We start from the raw sequence: 17,555 nt of genomic DNA on the forward strand, positions 1-17,555 counted from the left end.
TATAACGTATATATATAATATAAAAGATACTAAAGATTTGAAAGTATCGTCTAACTGCAGTAGAGAGGGTCCAGTTGAAATGGTTCACAGCCGTGAGAGGACTTACAACGACAGTTTGAGGATGGTTGCGACAGGTAAAGTGCAGCTGGCTGCTGCTATAGTAGTTGAATGTTTAAGGAGACTTGGATTTACCCGTGTGGAGGCTGTAAAGGACGGTAAGGGGAGCAGTGACACTGTACGGTACACGGTTACCTCGGATGTGACAGTTCATCTGGTTGTGGTAGAGGTCGAGCCTGGGAAAAAGTGTATGGTAACACTTTATGGTGACAACGGCGCGGCTCCAAGGACAGGCATATTTGAGTACGAAACCGATTTCGCCATCCTGCAGGACACGGCATTCCCAGTCGACACAGCCAGCTATCTGCAAAATGCAGACCTGCAGAGGTTGGTCCAAACGGTCCAGTTGAAGTTGCAGTTGAAGCCGATACCGACGCGGACAAGAACGTGCCCGCTCAGAGAGAGCGAGGTCGGGGCACGCAGCATCCCTAAACCAGAACCACTGCCCTCTTTGCACAGACCCGTTAAAACTACAGAACCACAGAATGCGCGGCCCGCTGACATGCCTGGGTTCGATGACGAGTACGAGGTAAACGGGCCCCGCGGCGGGGCTGCCCACAGAGACCAGTTCCCCGGGTTGTCGCTGGGTCCGACACGCTCGGGAGGGTACGGCGACGTGGATCTGTACCCTATGGGCCTGAGGCAACCGTTTGGGCCTGGGGTAGGGCCCACTGCACCGGGCCAAGGTGGCATGATTTTCGATCCATTTGGCAGCAACCGGGAGAGAGACATGATGGCTGAGGACCAGCAGAACCGTGGGCCCGGGTGGATGCCAGGTGCCAAATTCGACGAACCGTACGGCGGTAGCGGATCCACTCGTTTTGGAGGCGGATCTACTGGATTCCCAGGCGCAGGTTCAGGTTCAGGCGCAGGCGCAGGACCCGGGTTTATGTGACTGAGTTGAATATCGTGGACAGGTCTTCTGTTACGTACGTTGGTTTTACATACACCATATAATAAGCTGGGCGATGGTCCCAGTTTCAACTGTTCTGGTAAGACACAAGTGTCATTTCACCCCTCTTGTACAGATACGCTGTCATGTCCGTGCCGTTGACTTTGACTGCACCGTACCCTTCCTTATCCAGCGGGACGACACTTAATTGCTTGATATCCGCGACGCGGGCCTGCCCAACACCGGAACACTCCACGAGGTTGTCGTTGCCATCAAACAGCAGTGTCCCCAGTAGCGTGGAGGTCATGATACGGACTCTGTGCGTGTGTGTGCGTGTGTGTGTGACTATCAGCCTCTAAGCCAGGCCCCAAAGTACTTGTATTACAGCACTAAAATATTGAGATACGTCCAAACAGTGAAGAAACGGGTTCAATGGGACGGTTCATCTGCCAGAGGGCGGTACTGTGTTGTGAAAGACTCAATGGCGTTTCCCTTGATAGCAGACAGGGTACTGGGTGCCGTATACGTTGCTGCGTGGTCTGTATCGATGTACACGCCCGTGGTGACGAACTACGCAGTGCGGTCGTCGAACGGTGTCTCGCCGGACTTCGTGGCGCTCAACACGGCAGGTTACTTCTACCTCGTGTGCTCGTACTTGCTGCAGATGTTCGGGTGGGTGCCCGCCTCCGAAGACAGCGCGTCCTCGAAACTGGTGGCCCCGAACGTCTCGCTGTTTGACTTGCTGTACTGCACGCACGGCGAGCTTCTGAACGTCGTGCTGTGGACGCAGGTCAGGTTCGGCAAAGTGCTGTGGGGGTTTCAACACGACCACTCGCGCCGGATGAAGCCCGTGTACTACCGTATCTTTGCCCTCTCGGTGCTCGTATTCGTTCAATTGACGGCGAAGTTCACGTACGACTGCGTGCAATTCGGGTGGGACAACCACCGGACGCTGCGCTACTGCAACAGACTCTTCCTGCTCAAGATCTGCATGTCACTCATCAAGTACGTCCCGCAGGTGCGGCACAACCACGAGCGGCGGTCCGTCAAGGGGTTCTCCATTCCGGGCGTGATGCTGGACATCGCGGGCGGTGTCTGTTCTCTGTTGCAACTGCTTCTGCAACTGGCAGGCGATGGGGCCTTCACATGGTCCCTCGTCAAGGTCAATTTTGGCAAGATTGCGCTCTCAATGGTGACGCTCATGTTCTGCCTCATCTTCATACTGCAATGGGTAGTCTACGACAAGTCGAAGGTCAAACAGCTTGCCAAGTTCTAAGGCATCGCTCACGCAGCTTGCCAAGTTCTAAGGCATCGCTCACGCAGCTCAGTACAACGCAACGCTTATCGTCGATTCGTCACTTTTTCCGATCTGTATCATCGATGTTGCAACTCAAGTACAGATAAAAGGGCACGTTGTGGTCTTAGGATGGCACCCACGGGGGGTGCACCTCATTCACTTGTGCGATGCACTTCTAGCATCTGCATTGAGAGGAGAAGGTAAGGGTTGTTGAGTTTCAGGAACTCAAGTTGTGTGGTGCTCGGTGTGAGAAAGAATGGATGTTGACTCATTCCGTGGGTGGTTGTCCTTTGATAACGTCATGGGGGGTATCTACGTCGTTGCGTGGTCTGTATCGATGTACCCACCAGTGACGACCAATTGGCACTACAAGTCCACGAATGGGGTCTCGCCCGATTTTGTTCTGCTCAACACCAGTGGGTACATGTACCAGGTAATATCAACCACTTTGCAGTTTTACGGGTGGAGACCCTCCTCGACATCTGCTTCAAGGGGGGGTAAAGTACCAGTGGAGCAACCAATTGTGACCACGTTTGATGTGTGGTACGCTGTTCACGGACTCCTGCTGTGCTATGCACTCCTGTCGCAGTACATATTGGGCAAGCAACTGTGGCATTTCAGCGAGAACAGGCCCGTTACCATGAAACCACTCTACAAGAAGATACTACTCCTCTCCCTCACACTGTTTGTGGCATCTACCGTACGGATATGTGTTGCCGTCTACACCACTGGCTGGGACAACTCAAAACTACTACAGTACACCAACGACCTCTACATGCTTAAAATATCCATGTCCATCACTAAATACATACCGCAGATCAGGTACAACTACGCCCGCAAATCGCTCAAGGGGTTTGCCCTAAAAGCCGTGGTCTTAGACATAATCGGCGGTGTGGCCTCCATCCTACAGCTGGTCTACCAGTTGGGCACAGCGCACGGATTCCACTGGTCCACGTTCGTGTCCAACTTCGGCAAAATCGGGATGGCCCTCGTCACCATCCTCTTCAGCAGCGTTTTCGTCGCGCAATGGGTTGTATATAGGCCAGCAACAGAATGCGGCGACTCGGAAAGAGCCGCGATCCCAATGCACAACCTGGTACCAGATGCTCCTCACCAGGTTTGTTCGAGTAACGATCCGCAAGCGACATTATATAAGATATAATATATATATCACATTCATCAGTTGATGCAATACAGGAAATAACAGTCTGTGAATGGTTCCATAGGGCACTGTACTCGGTGGCGACGGTAGCTGAGGTGAGAGTCCAAGAAACAAACTTGTGAACTTCTATTGTCTCGCTGGAAGGAGACCAGCGGAATACGGGATGTCCGAACAAGATTACTTCTCCCTCGATTCTCCGAGGGAGCACGCAGTAGACCATTGGGCGGGTCCCACTGATAGAGAGAGGTTGGGCCCTGAGAGTTTACAGAAATCAGTGCTCATAGAAGGACAAGGGGCGTCCTCGAACAAGGGCGCCGGTTCACCCAAGCTGCAAAGTCCGAGGAGACCGGAAAGTCACCACACAAGTTTCTCTGATTATCCACACAGTGGGCATGCTGTCAGGCCTGTGACTATGAGCCGGTTTTCATCCACACCAGGGGTCTCCTCACTGCACCACAAAATATTGACTCACAAGGATGGCACTACAAGAAGACCCCTGACGAATACTCTGATGACTCAACTTGAAAGGGGGCAGTTACCACCTTACACGGCAGAGCGGAGTAAGATACGATCCAAATCCTTGGTGGTCCCCAGTGGCAGGGAAACAAGAAAAACTATCTCCTTGGAGCTAGACCCCTCTAGTCCGACTCTAATCCACTTCTCACCCCTCTCGAGGGAAGCTTTGTTTAATTACAGGCGTAGCAGCACTTCAAATCCTACTACACCAAAGGGGATACAATATATTATTCCGTCGTCACAGTGTGCTACAGAGACATGGTCGCCCCTAACGTCCATACCGTCTAGTAGGTCGAGCAGCATTCGACCAGACTCTGCCAGCTCAATTGGTACTTTCCCAACTGTCAAGAAACAGTACATTTTGAACGAACAGCTGTATTTGAGCAAACTGAAAAGCTCAATCCCAGATGATGATTACTATACTAGAAGAATAACACCAGGAGCGTATCTGAATGTAGATACGGATGACGACCAGGGGGAACATTTGGAGTACCCCTTAGAATTAAACACAGCAGTGAATGGTAATGAAGATTTTACAAGCACAGGTAGTATAGTGACCCCCCATGCGGAAGAAACCCACTTTCTCCATCCAGACTTTATTAAACAAAGATTGAACTCGCTACAATATTCAGATTCAGAGACGACTACGGGTGACATTCTCGATTCAGATATGAGTGGGCTTATAACCGATTCTCGTGTGTCAAGGAGAATTGAATGGCAAAGACTGCTGACCTCTGTGTTGCGTGGGGATATTGTGAAAAGTGAAAAGACCAAAATAATCAAGGAAAATATAGGTACAAACTTTGGTAAACACTATGGATATGATTTATGGTTGGATTTGAGGGCTTGGTTGTCTGGTAAATCAAGTGCACAGTTATCACAAAACTTAATAGTCCTCAGAAAGCTTTCAGACGATATAATTGTAGAGATTCTTAATTTCAGAGTACCCAAAGAAATTGCAGGTGACCGAGTTTTGATAGTCGATGAATTGAAGAATTTAATGAATAAATATTACAAGATACTGGGATACTGGCCCAACATACGAGATATGGCAAAGGACAAGCCCGTTATTACCAGCCTCGAACTGACCGAAACAATTGACACAATAAACAATTGGCTAAACCTTCGCACAGGGTTCCTGCATGTCACGAAGCATCTTAAGCAATGGACAAACGGGGGCAACTCGAACTTTGACGAATCATATGAATTAACCATTTCAACAGCTTTAGTTGGACAGCTCATCAAAGAGAAAGATATTGAAAAGATTTTTGAAAAAAAGGTATTCTCGCAGTTGGCACCCTGGCTGGCAAAGGGGAAAATTTTTTGTCTGAACTATCAGAATATTATGGCTAAAATGAATCTCACTTGCGATTATAAATGGATTGAGGAACTGCTTTTATTTCCGATGAGACTCTTGAAAGAAGTTATTCTTCTACGTATCGTATATGCTGAAAAAATCAAAACACCCACAATGATGATGGTGGACCAAACGATTGAAAATTTAACTTCTTATATCAAACTGGCAGTGCAATTAAAATACACATTGGTTGAATATACCACGGATTTGCCATTTCATATTCCTTTTGACCCAGATTTTGACGAAACGGTGCTAAAGGCACTATCATTGCTATTCACGTTTCTTCACCTGAAAATCTTGGAGTGCAACAAAATGTCATACCCATTTTTCAAAGAAGTCGATGTCTTATTGAAGCATTGGGAGGATTTGAAAAATGTAGGCCAATATGTGAAATACTCTGGGGCATTGATAGCTAGCGAGTTTAGTAAATTGATGCTTAGAATTCTGCATAGGTTACATGCATATTTATTACAACAACAGAATAAACAGCCTCATTTTAAAGATAATGTGCATTCCCAAAAGTGGCTTACAGAGTTCTTTGAAAATTTAGGATCAATGAAAAAAAGACTCAACAGGTTCTCTATCATTTTGACTAAAGCATTTCAAAACGCTGTAATTTATAACGTCAAAGACGCTTCCAAAATGACACAGCTGCTTCATCACTTTGGATATTTTCTGATTTACTCTGGAGATGATGTTAAAATGGATGGAAAATACGTCTTCGGAAGCCCAGAATTACTGGGCTCAAGTTCACAGGAAATTATAAATATTCTTGAAAATCACGATATCGGATCTGATATAATACCAAGGTTACAGATTGAGAATAGTCTTATTCTTTACAACGCAACAAGCCCCATCCTCGAAGGGTTTTTTCCAGGGGATAAAAAATTTAGAGGGAACGGATCGCAATCAAAGCTTAGTTCGACCAGTGGCACATCTAAGAATTCAAAGTTTCATCCCTTACCTCATTTTGAAGACCTCAGTGCCCTCCAAAAAGAACTGGGGGATATTGAGGCAAGATTACAGTCCTTAGGTCATCTGATCATATTCTGTATTGAGGATCCCATACTTTGGAAAGGACCTGTTGTTAGTTTTTCAGGCATTCGTCTGGGTAGCTTTCATGCTGGCATGAAGCCCGGTACTATGATTTTGATGAATCAAGGATCTAACATAGCTCTTTCGTGTCAAAGCTCCACATTTGAAAGGTCGCAGTGTGTTTTCTTTATGGAAAGACGATGTTCCCTTAAATCAGTTGAAAGTAATCTCCAGCGAATTAACAAGGCCTATTTTAGGTTGGCTTATACTGTACTGAGTAATGTTGATAAAACAGTGGCTAAGTTCCGCTCTATTAGCTGTGCCAATGATCCGGTAAACAGTATCTTCGTCTTCACAAAGGATTTCGGGCTGAATTTTCTGAAGACTAACGTTGCTGATCCCGAAAAGAAGTCTATTCTTGTACACCTCATGGTTCAAATGAGCATTAAATGGCTGACGTTTCTAGTAAATGATTGTGATGTTTTCGATGAAAGGACATTTAGATGGTGTATTCCTGCTCTGGAATATGCCGTTCGTGTCTTAGACGGGTTAAATGTTTTGATTTTAGACGAGGATGAGTTTCGGCTACTCAAGAAAAGAATAGCAAGCTGTATGTCTTTACTCATCTCTCATTTTGATGTGATGGGAGCAAGGACTTTTGAGACAGCAAAAAAACTACATCAGCCCAGATCAGACAAATTTGAAGCCGAACACAAGGTTGACGATGATGAAGTCATGTTAGGTCTGAATTCGCAGGTTCGTGTCAGTGCAATTGTAGCAATGGAGCAAGCGAATGCAAGTAGAAATACTTTTAAGATAGGGCACGTTGTAGACGATGCAGACGAGGATAATCGTTTTATCCTATCACTTGTGTCGTCTCTTTCAAATGTTTCGATCAGATGGCAAAAGCGCGACTTTGTCGGTAGCGGCAACTTTGGTACAGTGTTTTCTGCTGTGAACCTAGACACGGGCGACATATTGGCTGTTAAGGAGATCAAGCTTCATAATGTAAAGAAAATGGAGCGCATTTACTCGTGCATTAAGGAGGAGATCGAGATTATGGAGAGGTTAAATCATCCGAACGTCATCAATTGCTACGGAGTGGAGGTCCATCGGGATAAACTAAACATTTTCATGGATTACTGTGAAGGTGGATCACTAAGCAGTTTGTTGGATCACGGACGAATTGAAGATGAAGTTGTAACCCAAGTGTACTCCTTAGAGCTACTAGAAGGTTTGGCGTACCTCCACAGGTCTGGAGTAGTTCATCAAGACATTAAACCACAAAATATCTTGCTCAATCATAACGGTTTGATCAAGTATGTCGATTTTGGCACTGCAAGGAAAATCACTGCTAATGAGAGTGCGTCAGTCAATTTGGATGGGAAAGTGTTGACTCCTCCCCCGGCATCCGGTGGCACCGATAAAAAATTTGATACAACAGTCAGGGACATGATCGGGACCCCAATGTACATGGCGCCGGAAGTAGTGAGTGGGTCAGATAGGAGCGGTTGCTACGAATCCGGAGATATATGGTCGCTTGGTTGCGTGATACTAGAGATGGTAACGGGCAAGAGTCCCTGGTGGAATCTAGAAAACGAATGGGCTATAATGTACCATGTGGCTGCAGGCCACACCCCACCATTACCGAGCGAGAATGAGATCTCTGATTTGGGTAGGGAGTTCTTGGAACGAATGTTGGTGGCCGATCCGAAGAAAAGGGCCACGGCGGTCGAACTGCTGGTAGATCCCTGGATTGTGCAGATCAGGGAACTGGCGTTCAAACCGAATGAGGAAACGTAAAACTCGTCTTGGTTTAAATTGGAAGAGACAGCCCAAGGACGTACTATGCTATGCATTGACCAATCCTCGGCCCACAGCTGAAGAAGCGTCTCTACCGGGGACTCCTGTGCGTCGGACACACTAAACGGCTGCGAAGCACGTGACCCGATTCTTGTTCAGATTTTGCTCGAAAATTTTCAAGTCTGAAATATTTTGCGATGAGATGAGATGAGATGCGGTTGTTGGTAGTTGCGGTTGACTTGGATCAGAAAGCGGAACAGCACGACGACACTAATCACTACAACACATGTCTACGTTAATTCCACCTCAGTCAAAGAAACAGAAAAGAGAGGCGCAGAAGCCGAGGGAGGCTAAGATCATCCCCGATAACCTACCGAATGTGTCCATACGGCTGCAGGCCTTAGACTCCGGTGAGAATGTCGGTGGGGCGCTAAGAGTGCCCGGTGGGATCACCGAGAAACAGTTGGAGGAATTGTTGAATCAATTGAACGGTACTGGTGATGACCCTGTTCCTTACACGTTTAGCTGTGACATTCCTGGGAAACAGCAGAAAACTGTTGATATCACGGACAACCTGTACAGCGCGGTCTTGAAACCAGAGTACTATTCAACGGAGGACACCATCACATTGATGTTTACTCCGAGGGCTATCTTCAAAGTTAAACCCGTGACGAGGTCAGCTTCTGCGATTGCAGGGCACGGTTCCACGATCCTGTGTTCGGCGTTTGCTCCAGACACCAGCAGCAGAATGGTAACAGGTGCCGGTGACAACACGGCTCGTATCTGGGACTGTGACACACAGACACCGCTAGCCACCCTTGAGGGACACTCGAACTGGGTGCTCTGCGTGTCGTGGTCTCCTGACGGCGAGGTTATCGCTACTGGGTCCATGGATAGCACGATCAGGTTATGGGAATCGACGAAGGGGAAACCTGTCGGTGGTGGTAACGGTTCCTCCTCTGCTTTAAAGGGCCATATGAAATGGATCACGTCCCTGTCGTGGGAACCGCTCCATCTGGTGCCGGACGGTGCGAAACCGCGGTTGGCGTCTGCCTCTAAGGATGGGACGATCAAGATCTGGGACACGGCAAGAAGAGTATGTTTGTACACGCTGAGTGGGCACTCTAACTCAGTTGCATGTGTCAAATGGGGTGGCGAGGGCCTGTTATATTCCGGTTCCCACGATAAGACGGTTAGAGTGTGGGATATGAATAGTGCTACAGTCGGCAAGTGCATCAGTATCTTGAAAAACCATGCCCATTGGGTCAATCACTTGTCTTTATCGACCGACTATGCCTTGAGGATTGGACCCTTTGACCACACTGGTGTAAAACCAAGCACACCAGCGGAGGCGAAGAGAAGGGCGCAGGCCAATTACGATAAAGTCGCCAAGCGGAACGGGTCTGCAGAGGAACTGATGGTCACGGCAAGTGACGACTTCACAATGTTTTTGTGGAACCCAAAAAAATTAACGAAACCGCTCGCAAGAATGACGGGCCATCAGAAACTGGTCAACCACGTTGCCTTCAGCCCTGATGGCAGATACATCGTTTCGGCGTCCTTTGACAACTCGATCAAACTATGGGACGGAAGAGACGGGAAGTTTCTATCCACGTTCAGGGGCCACGTCGCCAGTGTATACCAAGTAGCATGGTCGTCGGATTGCAGGCTGCTCGTATCCTGTTCTAAGGACACTACTTTGAAAGTTTGGGATGTCAGAACAAGGAAGTTGTCTGTTGATCTCCCCGGCCACCAGGACGAAGTATTCACTGTCGATTGGAGCGTGGACGGTAAACGGGTGTGCAGCGGTGGTAAGGACAAGATGGTGAGGATATGGACCCACTGATCCGGTTGTCACAGAGCAAATTAGACATTCCTCCATGTATATTCTCCTACGATGGCATATTCTGCAACTGCGTGCACCTAGTAAAGAAAAGAAATAAAACTTATGTACATGTTTATGTTATAGAAAACTAACACACTCTCGCATTTAGGAACACCTTTTCGATTTTAGTGTCACTTCCTCGTTTCGTGGAGACAGCGATTTGCCATCTACGATGGTTTTTCTGTTAATAGATGTGTCTTTAATGCATTGTTTTGGGAAAGTTTCAAAGCAAAAATAATTGGTTATTATCGACTTCGAAGACGAGCGGAGTTCGAGGAGGAACAGGAAGTCCGTTTGCTACATTGGCGTCTCCACAAGGTACCAAGGGAGTGTACGTTACAAAGATAATTGATGTGGGTGAATACAGGTACAAGATGTGCTGCAGCTCATTGCAGGAGAAGGTGTTTATCAGCGGTGGTGTCTTCTTTTGTTAAGAAACCGGCACTGCTGTTCCCAGCGTTGAATGAGGTTGCGCAAGAGGATCTTATTACAGCAAGTGATCGTTTCGGCAAGGGTACTTACTTCATTGAGAGAAGCGAGACAGGTAACCTCCCTGTTTATTCGGATTACAAAGGTGGCGGAAACAAAGTTATAACCGAGATCAGGAAGATACGAGGTGACGCAGTGCAGTTGCGGAACGACTTACAGCCGTTGCTGCCGTTCATCCCGCTGGAAAACTGGCGAGTGGCCATGCAGTCCAAGAAGATTATCATCAAGGGAGATTACGTGAAGCAGGTCAAGCGCGTGCTCTCCAAAGTGATATGATTGTGTATAGAACGTCATGCCCGACCCTGTAAATAGTTAGCTACGTAATGTGTTAGAGGAAAGAACAAGTGGCCAGCCACTTGACAATTGTACTCCCTTTATATTTAATCCTTATAGGGAGCTTATCTCGTCATTTGCGGTGGAACACGCCCCCACTCCGTACAAAACCCCCACCAATTGTACCCGACACATGTGGAAGTAGTTGCTGTGGCAGTTGTTGTACTCGTTGTGCTTGTGCTTGTGCTTGTGCTTGTGCTTGTGCTGGAGCTTGTGCTGCTGGGGTCTTCGTCACGGTTTCGCCAGAAATTCCAATTGTAGCAGTCCACGCAGGGCTCTGGTTCTTCACAGAGTGCTACCTCCTCGTAGTCGTCCAGTATTTTATCTATAACAGTGTGTATCTTGTGGTTTAGAATGTTTACGTGCCATCCTTTGTCCTTGACGACGTCGTAAATGCACACTTTCCCTGTGTGGCACGCCGTCTCCATGGCGTACCCAGCGATAGAACAGGTCGAGCTTGCCCCATTACAGGTGCCCATGAAGATCGGATCCGCAGTGTGGCCAAAATGCCACACACCTTCCAAATGGCTGGGCAGGCCTGGTGGGAAGGGTAGATGCAGTCTTTTGGCAGCTAATAGTTCACCGGGAGCCTCAAAAGTAACAGCAGGTTGTCCGAACGTCCTCGCTAAAAGACTCGCAAGCGCACCACCTAGAGAGTGGCCCGTCAGCCAGATAGTGGCGTTCGGGTACTGCAGGTACACGTCCCGGTATATTTCGCTTACCGCAGAGTAGTATCGGTCCTTGCGCCGTAACTCTGCCTCGACGCAGGACTCGTCGCATGTCAGAGATTTGATGTAACAGCCACACACCGTGGCCCACAGGTAGCTCACCCTAGCGCAACAGCACGAGAAGAGCAAGTTGTCGTTCAGTTTGTCGCTCGCTGTAGTCTCATCCTCCCCTGAGCCCGGTAATCCCTGGGCACTGGTGCCCTTGATGGAAAGCACCACGGTGTTTTCCACCTCATTATAGAATATGTGTCCCCTCAGCCCCTCCCCGTCCCAACCAAAGTTGGGCGATTCTGTTTCATTCCATGGGGTGGTCAGGTTCCTCCACTTGCCCGTGTGCGGGATCTGCACGTACGCGTTCGAGGACATCAACGCGAGTGAAATCACCGTGTCCTTGTCCGAGATATCTGGTGCAACCACATCATCCTCCACAGTCCAGTGACGCAGTATATCTACATCATCAGCGTTGCCGTGCACAGAGGAAGAAAGAAGTTCCGGGTCTCTTTCCCGAGGCCTCGCCATCTGTATCAGCGACGACTTCAACTTGAACCTGAAAGCAAACGGGTTATCCGTCTGAAATTTGGCACTAGACGTCCACTCGGTATAGTCCCTTCCGTCGTTATCGTCTTCCGAATCAGCATCAGCGGCAGCGGCAGTACGCAGCATTCGGTACATCGCACCGGCCTCCTGCACAAAGTTATCGGTAACATCGAGCCTCTGGTGCATTTGATACCATTCATGAACACCGTGTCGATAAATATGCGTCAGTTTAAACACACCTGGTGCTGTAGCGGTTTCGTCTGCCACAATTAAGGGTCCCCTATCTCGACGGTTTACTGCATAAACCCACCACAAAACACCACAAAAAGCTGCCAAAAGAACGGATCGCAGCCCAGCAAACCGCTTGGAGCCATCAAAGACACTCCCCATATTCGTCACAGTAAGGGTTCCCTCGAGCAGCAGCCTCAGATTCCGTAAACTGTGCAAAAACCCGGTGACTCGCTGCATCTTTTAAGAAGAGACCTCTTCAAATTTCGATATAAAAACATCAAAAGTGAAATCTGTTGAAGTTGAGCAACTTCTCGACGGCAGTTGAAGGCTGAGAAGATCTACAACGACAAGGACAACGACCACCACTCCAGTGGACGGCGCGGCTACTGCACAGGTTTTTTTACGCTAGCTATGAAGTTTGCGAGTGCGGATTACTCCGTTGGGTACCCCATGTACGGTGCCACTTTCTTGAGCGACGACGTGCTGCTCGTTACGGGCGGTGGGGACGCTGACTCTGGTTCCCCGTTGACGAAACTGACTGCGTTGCGGGTGGACCTTAAAAAGAAGAAAGTGATGAAGCGGTTTAGGGAGATCACGTTGGAGCAGAAGGACAATTCTGCGACTGCACTGGACTCTGCGTTTGTCGCGCACGGCGGGGCGGTCACGAACCTTATTCTGCTCGGGTGCAACGAAACGGTGCCCCTCGGCGAACCGAACCACCATCTGCGGAAATTCTTCTTCGAGAATGCGCACTTGAAGTACGAATCCTGTGCGGACTTCAACAGGTCCAGTGAGTTGAGCGAGTACACGAAACTTGTTCGGCTTTGCAAGGATGGCTCTGTCGCGGCAATTGCGTCCTCCAAACTGCCCACCACTGTCAGGATTATCGATCCGGTCACGATGGTTGAAAGGTACGAGATTGAAACGGGGAGAGACGTGAGAGATCTATGTTTTTCACCGGATGGGAAGGTCGTTGCGTACGTGACAGAGACGTCCCTAGAGGTGATCTCCATCGTCACCGGTAGGTTTATCATCAGAAAGACTGACTTTGACGCTAACCAGATTCTGTCAAAGGTTAACTTTTTGAACAATGACACCATCTTGGTTGCCGCAAGTTTAATTAAGGACAAGCTTGGCGTTGTCTTGAGCGTAGTTTCGATAAAGAGCAAAGAGGTTTCGATATTGAAGAGCAAGACTATTAAGGGTAACTTTAAGGGGATCACCTCGATGGACGTGGATAACAAGGGCGAGCTGGCCGTACTGGCTGTGAGCGGGAGTTCTCTGTTGGTCATCAAATTGAAAGACTTGTCAACTTTGAAAGTTTTCAAATCAGTTCATCAGTTGGAAATCACCAAAGTAAGATTCTCCCCCAATTCTCGGATGATTGCCACTGTTTCCCCGGACAAAAACGTGCACTTGGTTGTGATTCCAGAGGGGCTCGCGAAATCAACGTCATTTGGCCATAAACTGCTAAAGGTGCTACTAAATCTATTCTTTGCTATTGGGATTGTTGCCGTATCGTATTTTGTGCACAAATACGACCTACACTCAAAATCATACAAATACTTAAATGAGAAGTATTTCACCAAACCAGACGTGTCCGGTTACTTCCACATGAATGATAGAATGACAACCACTACCGACATTTTTGATGATATAATACGCATCAACACACTAACGAGGCCGGTAGACACGCCATCGCATTATACGAGACAATATCACGACGCTTACTCGAGGGTCGAATCTGTAATCCATAGTGCAATCCCTACCCTTGGACCTCAAACTACTTCCGAGGTATACACAGCATCAAGTACATCCAGTAAGAGCAGTTTCTCTCCCATTGTTAGATATCAATCTGACCTGACAAAAGTAGTGCTTAGCAGTCAAGCAACAAAAAGTAGTCTGTTAACACAAAGTGAAATTCGTATCTCCAGTACTGAAAAGAGGGATACACTACCAAAAACTTCGAGCCCGGTCCAAACGATGTCTTCTAGTTCTGAAACTGTGACTTCTGCCCAGAAATTGACTGAGTCTCAGACCGTTCTCGAAAACATAAAAAGAAGCGTCCCTTCAGCAAGCGTCGATCCTGCTGTGAAGGGAAAGGAGCTTAAGACAATCACTGTTGATGGAGTTGTTTATGAGGTGATGGCAGTTAAAGAAACTGTGCAGGAGGGCGAGCATTTGACTACGGCAGGTGGATTAATTTCTACGACGTCCTTGATAGCAACGAGTTCTACCAGCCTAACTAAACCTTCTTCTTCTCATATATTGGAGACCTCCCGTGTCGAATCATCAAACTCACTTCATGCGATATCTGCTAAATCTTCCTTTACCATTTATGAAGAGTTTATGTCCTCTTCGAAATCTTCTCTAACTAGTTCGGTAAATTCTCCTGCTGTTTCAACTACCTCACAATCTTCGTCTGCAGACGTGGACTCGAAACCTTCAACACCAGCTTCAAGCAGCTCTCTTGCTCAAGAGTTGACCTCCAAGGACATTCCTGTTTTGTCATCTCACTATCCCCAGTCAAGCAGAAGCACAACATTAACTGTACTTGAAAAGAGTGAAAATAGTGACGGAGGTTTGAACGTGCTGCCAACAACAAGCGATTCAAATACTATATCCGAGGCACCACTTCAAACAACTCCAACTCTCACAAACACTCTAAAGGGGAACTCAGAACCAGACTCCACATTGGTTACTCATGATTCGGTAACTACCACTCCAATGTCAGCTCCTGTGGTTTTGACGAGGGAAACAACAGCTCCCTCTAGTGCCTCCATGGATTCGACATTGAGCAGTGCTCAGGAATCAAAGAGCGTTGTCGAGCCGGAAGTTTCCTCACATCTGTCCGATGATACACTTCAGGGAATACAGGTGTTAGATACACCACATCAAACTACAACATCCACAGATGTCACTTTAGACAAGTCTGGTTCAAATGATAAGCAAATATTAGAAGAATCCTCGAATGAATCCCATAACATAGCAACCGACAGCATTCTAGATATTGTGGAGGAAAAAGAACCATATGTGACTACGGAAATTCCAGCTGTCATCACACGCGAGGTTACCAATTCGTTTACCTTGACTTCTGTAATCACAAGTATATCTGAAAGTGAAAATTCTTTCACTCCAGATATTTTGGAAACTGGAAGTAACACAATAGATGTGAAAACATCGGAGAGCGATTTTGTGCCAACCGCCTCAGATACTGATGAGGGTTGGGTAGTGGTGAGCACTCGTGGGATCCCAGCAACTTCACTTGAAGCCCATGGATCATTTGACGCAGAAGAGAAACCAGTTTTTGCAACTTCCTTGGGCGTCGCATTGGTTTCAACTGACATTTCAGCAGCACCAACTTCCATAGCAAGTCCAGAAAACACCACTAAAGCGTTAACTTCAAAAACAAAGCCAACACCAGATTTTACATATATGCCTTCAGAAACAGCTGGCCTTGATCAAGGAGAGGTTTTGGAAACATATGTTCAAACTGTCAGCACGGAGAATTTAGTCGATGAACAACCTTTTGTAGGTTCTGAACCGGCCATTGAAACAACTCTTTTTTGATTAGATAAATGGCACTTTACCAACGGCCTTATAAAGACAGACGAATACAAGCATACTTGTCCGTTTTCTTATGTAACATATATCAATATGATAGTTAGAAATGAAGCCACGATTATGCGAAAGTACGAATACGGTACTACATGATAAGTTTACGAAATGTTCATATCAGGGTTTTGTCCAGATTTGGATTCAATGGAAGGAGTTTCGGTATCTAGTGGTGTTTTTACGGCCGATTGTGCATCTTCCAAAGCCAGCACAGCTGTTGATGAAGCTACATTACTTTCAGGTTGGGGTATAAGTGTCTGATAATCTTCGCTCACGGGGGCATCACTTCTTTTATCGGAATCTCTTTCTTCGGTAGCTTTGTCCTGCATCTTACTCTTAGCTTCCTTGATCAACGTTTGGAACATCCGTCTAAACAGTCTGATCCAACTTTTCCGTTTGAATTTATCACTCTTGAAATCAAACAGTAATTTCTGGTACGTCCGTTCCCCATCTTTGTTTTTCGTGATCATTTTACCGATGGTATTGTTATTATTATTACTGTTCAGGTTATTGGATGCTTCCCAAGAAAGAAGCTGCCTTTTTAGCTCGTTCTCGTTGACGGGACTGGAGGAATCAAAAAAATTACTATTCCAAAGCATTTCGTAATGATTATATCGGGCCATTAAGCTTTGTTTTGAGCCGAAGGAAGGCAGTCCTAAAGAGCCTAATTTCTGTTTTAGCTGACTCAACGATAAAGTATTGTAGTCTAGTTTTGGTAGTCGCAGTCGTTTCTCATCGTTCACCGCTGATTCCAAATAATTTTTTAGATGCTGTGCACCGTTCTCCCCATATTTGAGATTAGATGCTATTGAATCAACAGAAGATGGTCTGTTACTTGTCTGAAATGGTGTTTTGACGGAACGTTTCGGTTTCGGTTTCCCTAAAGCTTGTCTGGTAAGACATTCGTCCATATGCGTCCTTTCTATAGTTTTCACTGGAAAAAACTCATTGCAGATGGGGCATTCACCCATTTCAACACCTGATTTAAACATGGACTCAATATTTGATTTGGAACCGCCCTTTCTACTCGCTGGTCGCTTGGTAATTTTCTTAATACCCGGTAGTCGCTTCCGTTCGTTGGTAGCCAATATCTGGAAGTCTTCTTCTATATCTGAAATACGTTCTCGGTCACCGTCGGACTCTATTTCGATGAGAGAGGTCTCTGAGCCCGCAACTGTCGGTTCTTCTACCTTCTGTATTCGTTCCAGCAACGGTTGTCTTAGATTTTGATAGCAGTTTACGACCTCGCCCGTCAAGAAGTCGCCGCGAAGGCCCGACTCTCTCAATTCGTTCAAACACAGCGGGCATTTCGCTGATTTATTGATTGCCTCACGTATGCAGATCGAGCAGAAAGTATGACCGCAAGGTGTCAAGACAGGAACTTTCAGAAAATCCTTACATATATGACATCGTAGCAGAGAATCTAGCTGGGAAAAGAGTGGCAATTCGGTTTCTCTAAAATCTGTTGGATCCGTTATACTCCCATTCATCCATATATAAATCTGTGTACGTATTCTAAAGATCTCAGAGGCAAAACAGAATGGCTAGACTCCCAGGC

General features: G+C 47.0%; 10 protein-coding genes across 10 annotated transcripts; 7 read left to right on the forward strand and 3 right to left on the reverse strand.

Moving 5' to 3' along the window:
• Nucleotides 1–79: 79 nt before the first annotated feature.
• FUB1 (Fub1p) lies at nt 80–1,012 on the forward strand (the record flags this gene model as incomplete). Its single annotated transcript, XM_022609965.1, has 1 exon — nt 80–1,012. One exon carries the CDS (start codon nt 80–82, stop codon nt 1,010–1,012), a length of 933 nt encoding a protein of 310 aa, XP_022466308.1.
• An 85-nt stretch (nt 1,013–1,097) lies between these two features.
• On the reverse strand, nt 1,098–1,316 carry EGO2 (Ego2p; the record flags this gene model as incomplete). The annotated part of the gene is made up of 1 exon (XM_022609966.1): nt 1,098–1,316. The coding sequence occupies one exon, from the start codon at nt 1,314–1,316 to the stop codon at nt 1,098–1,100; it is 219 nt and encodes a 72-aa protein (XP_022466309.1).
• A 174-nt stretch (nt 1,317–1,490) lies between these two features.
• ERS1 (cystinosin-like protein ERS1) lies at nt 1,491–2,285 on the forward strand (the record flags this gene model as incomplete). Its single annotated transcript, XM_022609967.1, has 1 exon — nt 1,491–2,285. One exon carries the CDS (start codon nt 1,491–1,493, stop codon nt 2,283–2,285), a length of 795 nt encoding a protein of 264 aa, XP_022466310.1.
• A 277-nt stretch (nt 2,286–2,562) lies between these two features.
• KNAG0I02810 (uncharacterized protein) lies at nt 2,563–3,468 on the forward strand (the record flags this gene model as incomplete). The annotated part of the gene is made up of 1 exon (XM_022609968.1): nt 2,563–3,468. The coding sequence occupies one exon, from the start codon at nt 2,563–2,565 to the stop codon at nt 3,466–3,468; it is 906 nt and encodes a 301-aa protein (XP_022466311.1).
• Nucleotides 3,469–3,631: 163 nt separating this feature from the next.
• On the forward strand, nt 3,632–8,179 carry SSK22 (mitogen-activated protein kinase kinase kinase SSK22; the record flags this gene model as incomplete). The annotated part of the gene is made up of 1 exon (XM_022609969.1): nt 3,632–8,179. One exon carries the CDS (start codon nt 3,632–3,634, stop codon nt 8,177–8,179), a length of 4,548 nt encoding a protein of 1,515 aa, XP_022466312.1.
• A 286-nt stretch (nt 8,180–8,465) lies between these two features.
• RSA4 (Rsa4p) lies at nt 8,466–10,025 on the forward strand (the record flags this gene model as incomplete). The annotated part of the gene is made up of 1 exon (XM_022609970.1): nt 8,466–10,025. The coding sequence occupies one exon, from the start codon at nt 8,466–8,468 to the stop codon at nt 10,023–10,025; it is 1,560 nt and encodes a 519-aa protein (XP_022466313.1).
• A 390-nt stretch (nt 10,026–10,415) lies between these two features.
• Nucleotides 10,416–10,829, forward strand: IMG2 (mitochondrial 54S ribosomal protein mL49; the record flags this gene model as incomplete). The annotated part of the gene is made up of 1 exon (XM_022609971.1): nt 10,416–10,829. One exon carries the CDS (start codon nt 10,416–10,418, stop codon nt 10,827–10,829), a length of 414 nt encoding a protein of 137 aa, XP_022466314.1.
• Nucleotides 10,830–10,951: 122 nt separating this feature from the next.
• ATG15 (triglyceride lipase ATG15) lies at nt 10,952–12,541 on the reverse strand (the record flags this gene model as incomplete). Its single annotated transcript, XM_022609972.1, has 1 exon — nt 10,952–12,541. One exon carries the CDS (start codon nt 12,539–12,541, stop codon nt 10,952–10,954), a length of 1,590 nt encoding a protein of 529 aa, XP_022466315.1.
• Nucleotides 12,542–12,793: 252 nt separating this feature from the next.
• On the forward strand, nt 12,794–15,952 carry SED4 (GTPase-activating protein SED4; the record flags this gene model as incomplete). The annotated part of the gene is made up of 1 exon (XM_022609973.1): nt 12,794–15,952. The coding sequence occupies one exon, from the start codon at nt 12,794–12,796 to the stop codon at nt 15,950–15,952; it is 3,159 nt and encodes a 1,052-aa protein (XP_022466316.1).
• Nucleotides 15,953–16,101: 149 nt separating this feature from the next.
• Nucleotides 16,102–17,487, reverse strand: RAD18 (E3 ubiquitin-protein ligase RAD18; the record flags this gene model as incomplete). Its single annotated transcript, XM_022609975.1, has 1 exon — nt 16,102–17,487. The coding sequence occupies one exon, from the start codon at nt 17,485–17,487 to the stop codon at nt 16,102–16,104; it is 1,386 nt and encodes a 461-aa protein (XP_022466317.1).
• Between the last annotated feature and the right edge of the window lie 68 nt (nt 17,488–17,555).

Source organism: Huiozyma naganishii, chromosome 9 (genome assembly GCF_000348985.1).
Source record: "Huiozyma naganishii CBS 8797 chromosome 9, complete genome".
Classification (NCBI taxonomy): Eukaryota; Fungi; Ascomycota; class Saccharomycetes; order Saccharomycetales; family Saccharomycetaceae; genus Huiozyma; species Huiozyma naganishii.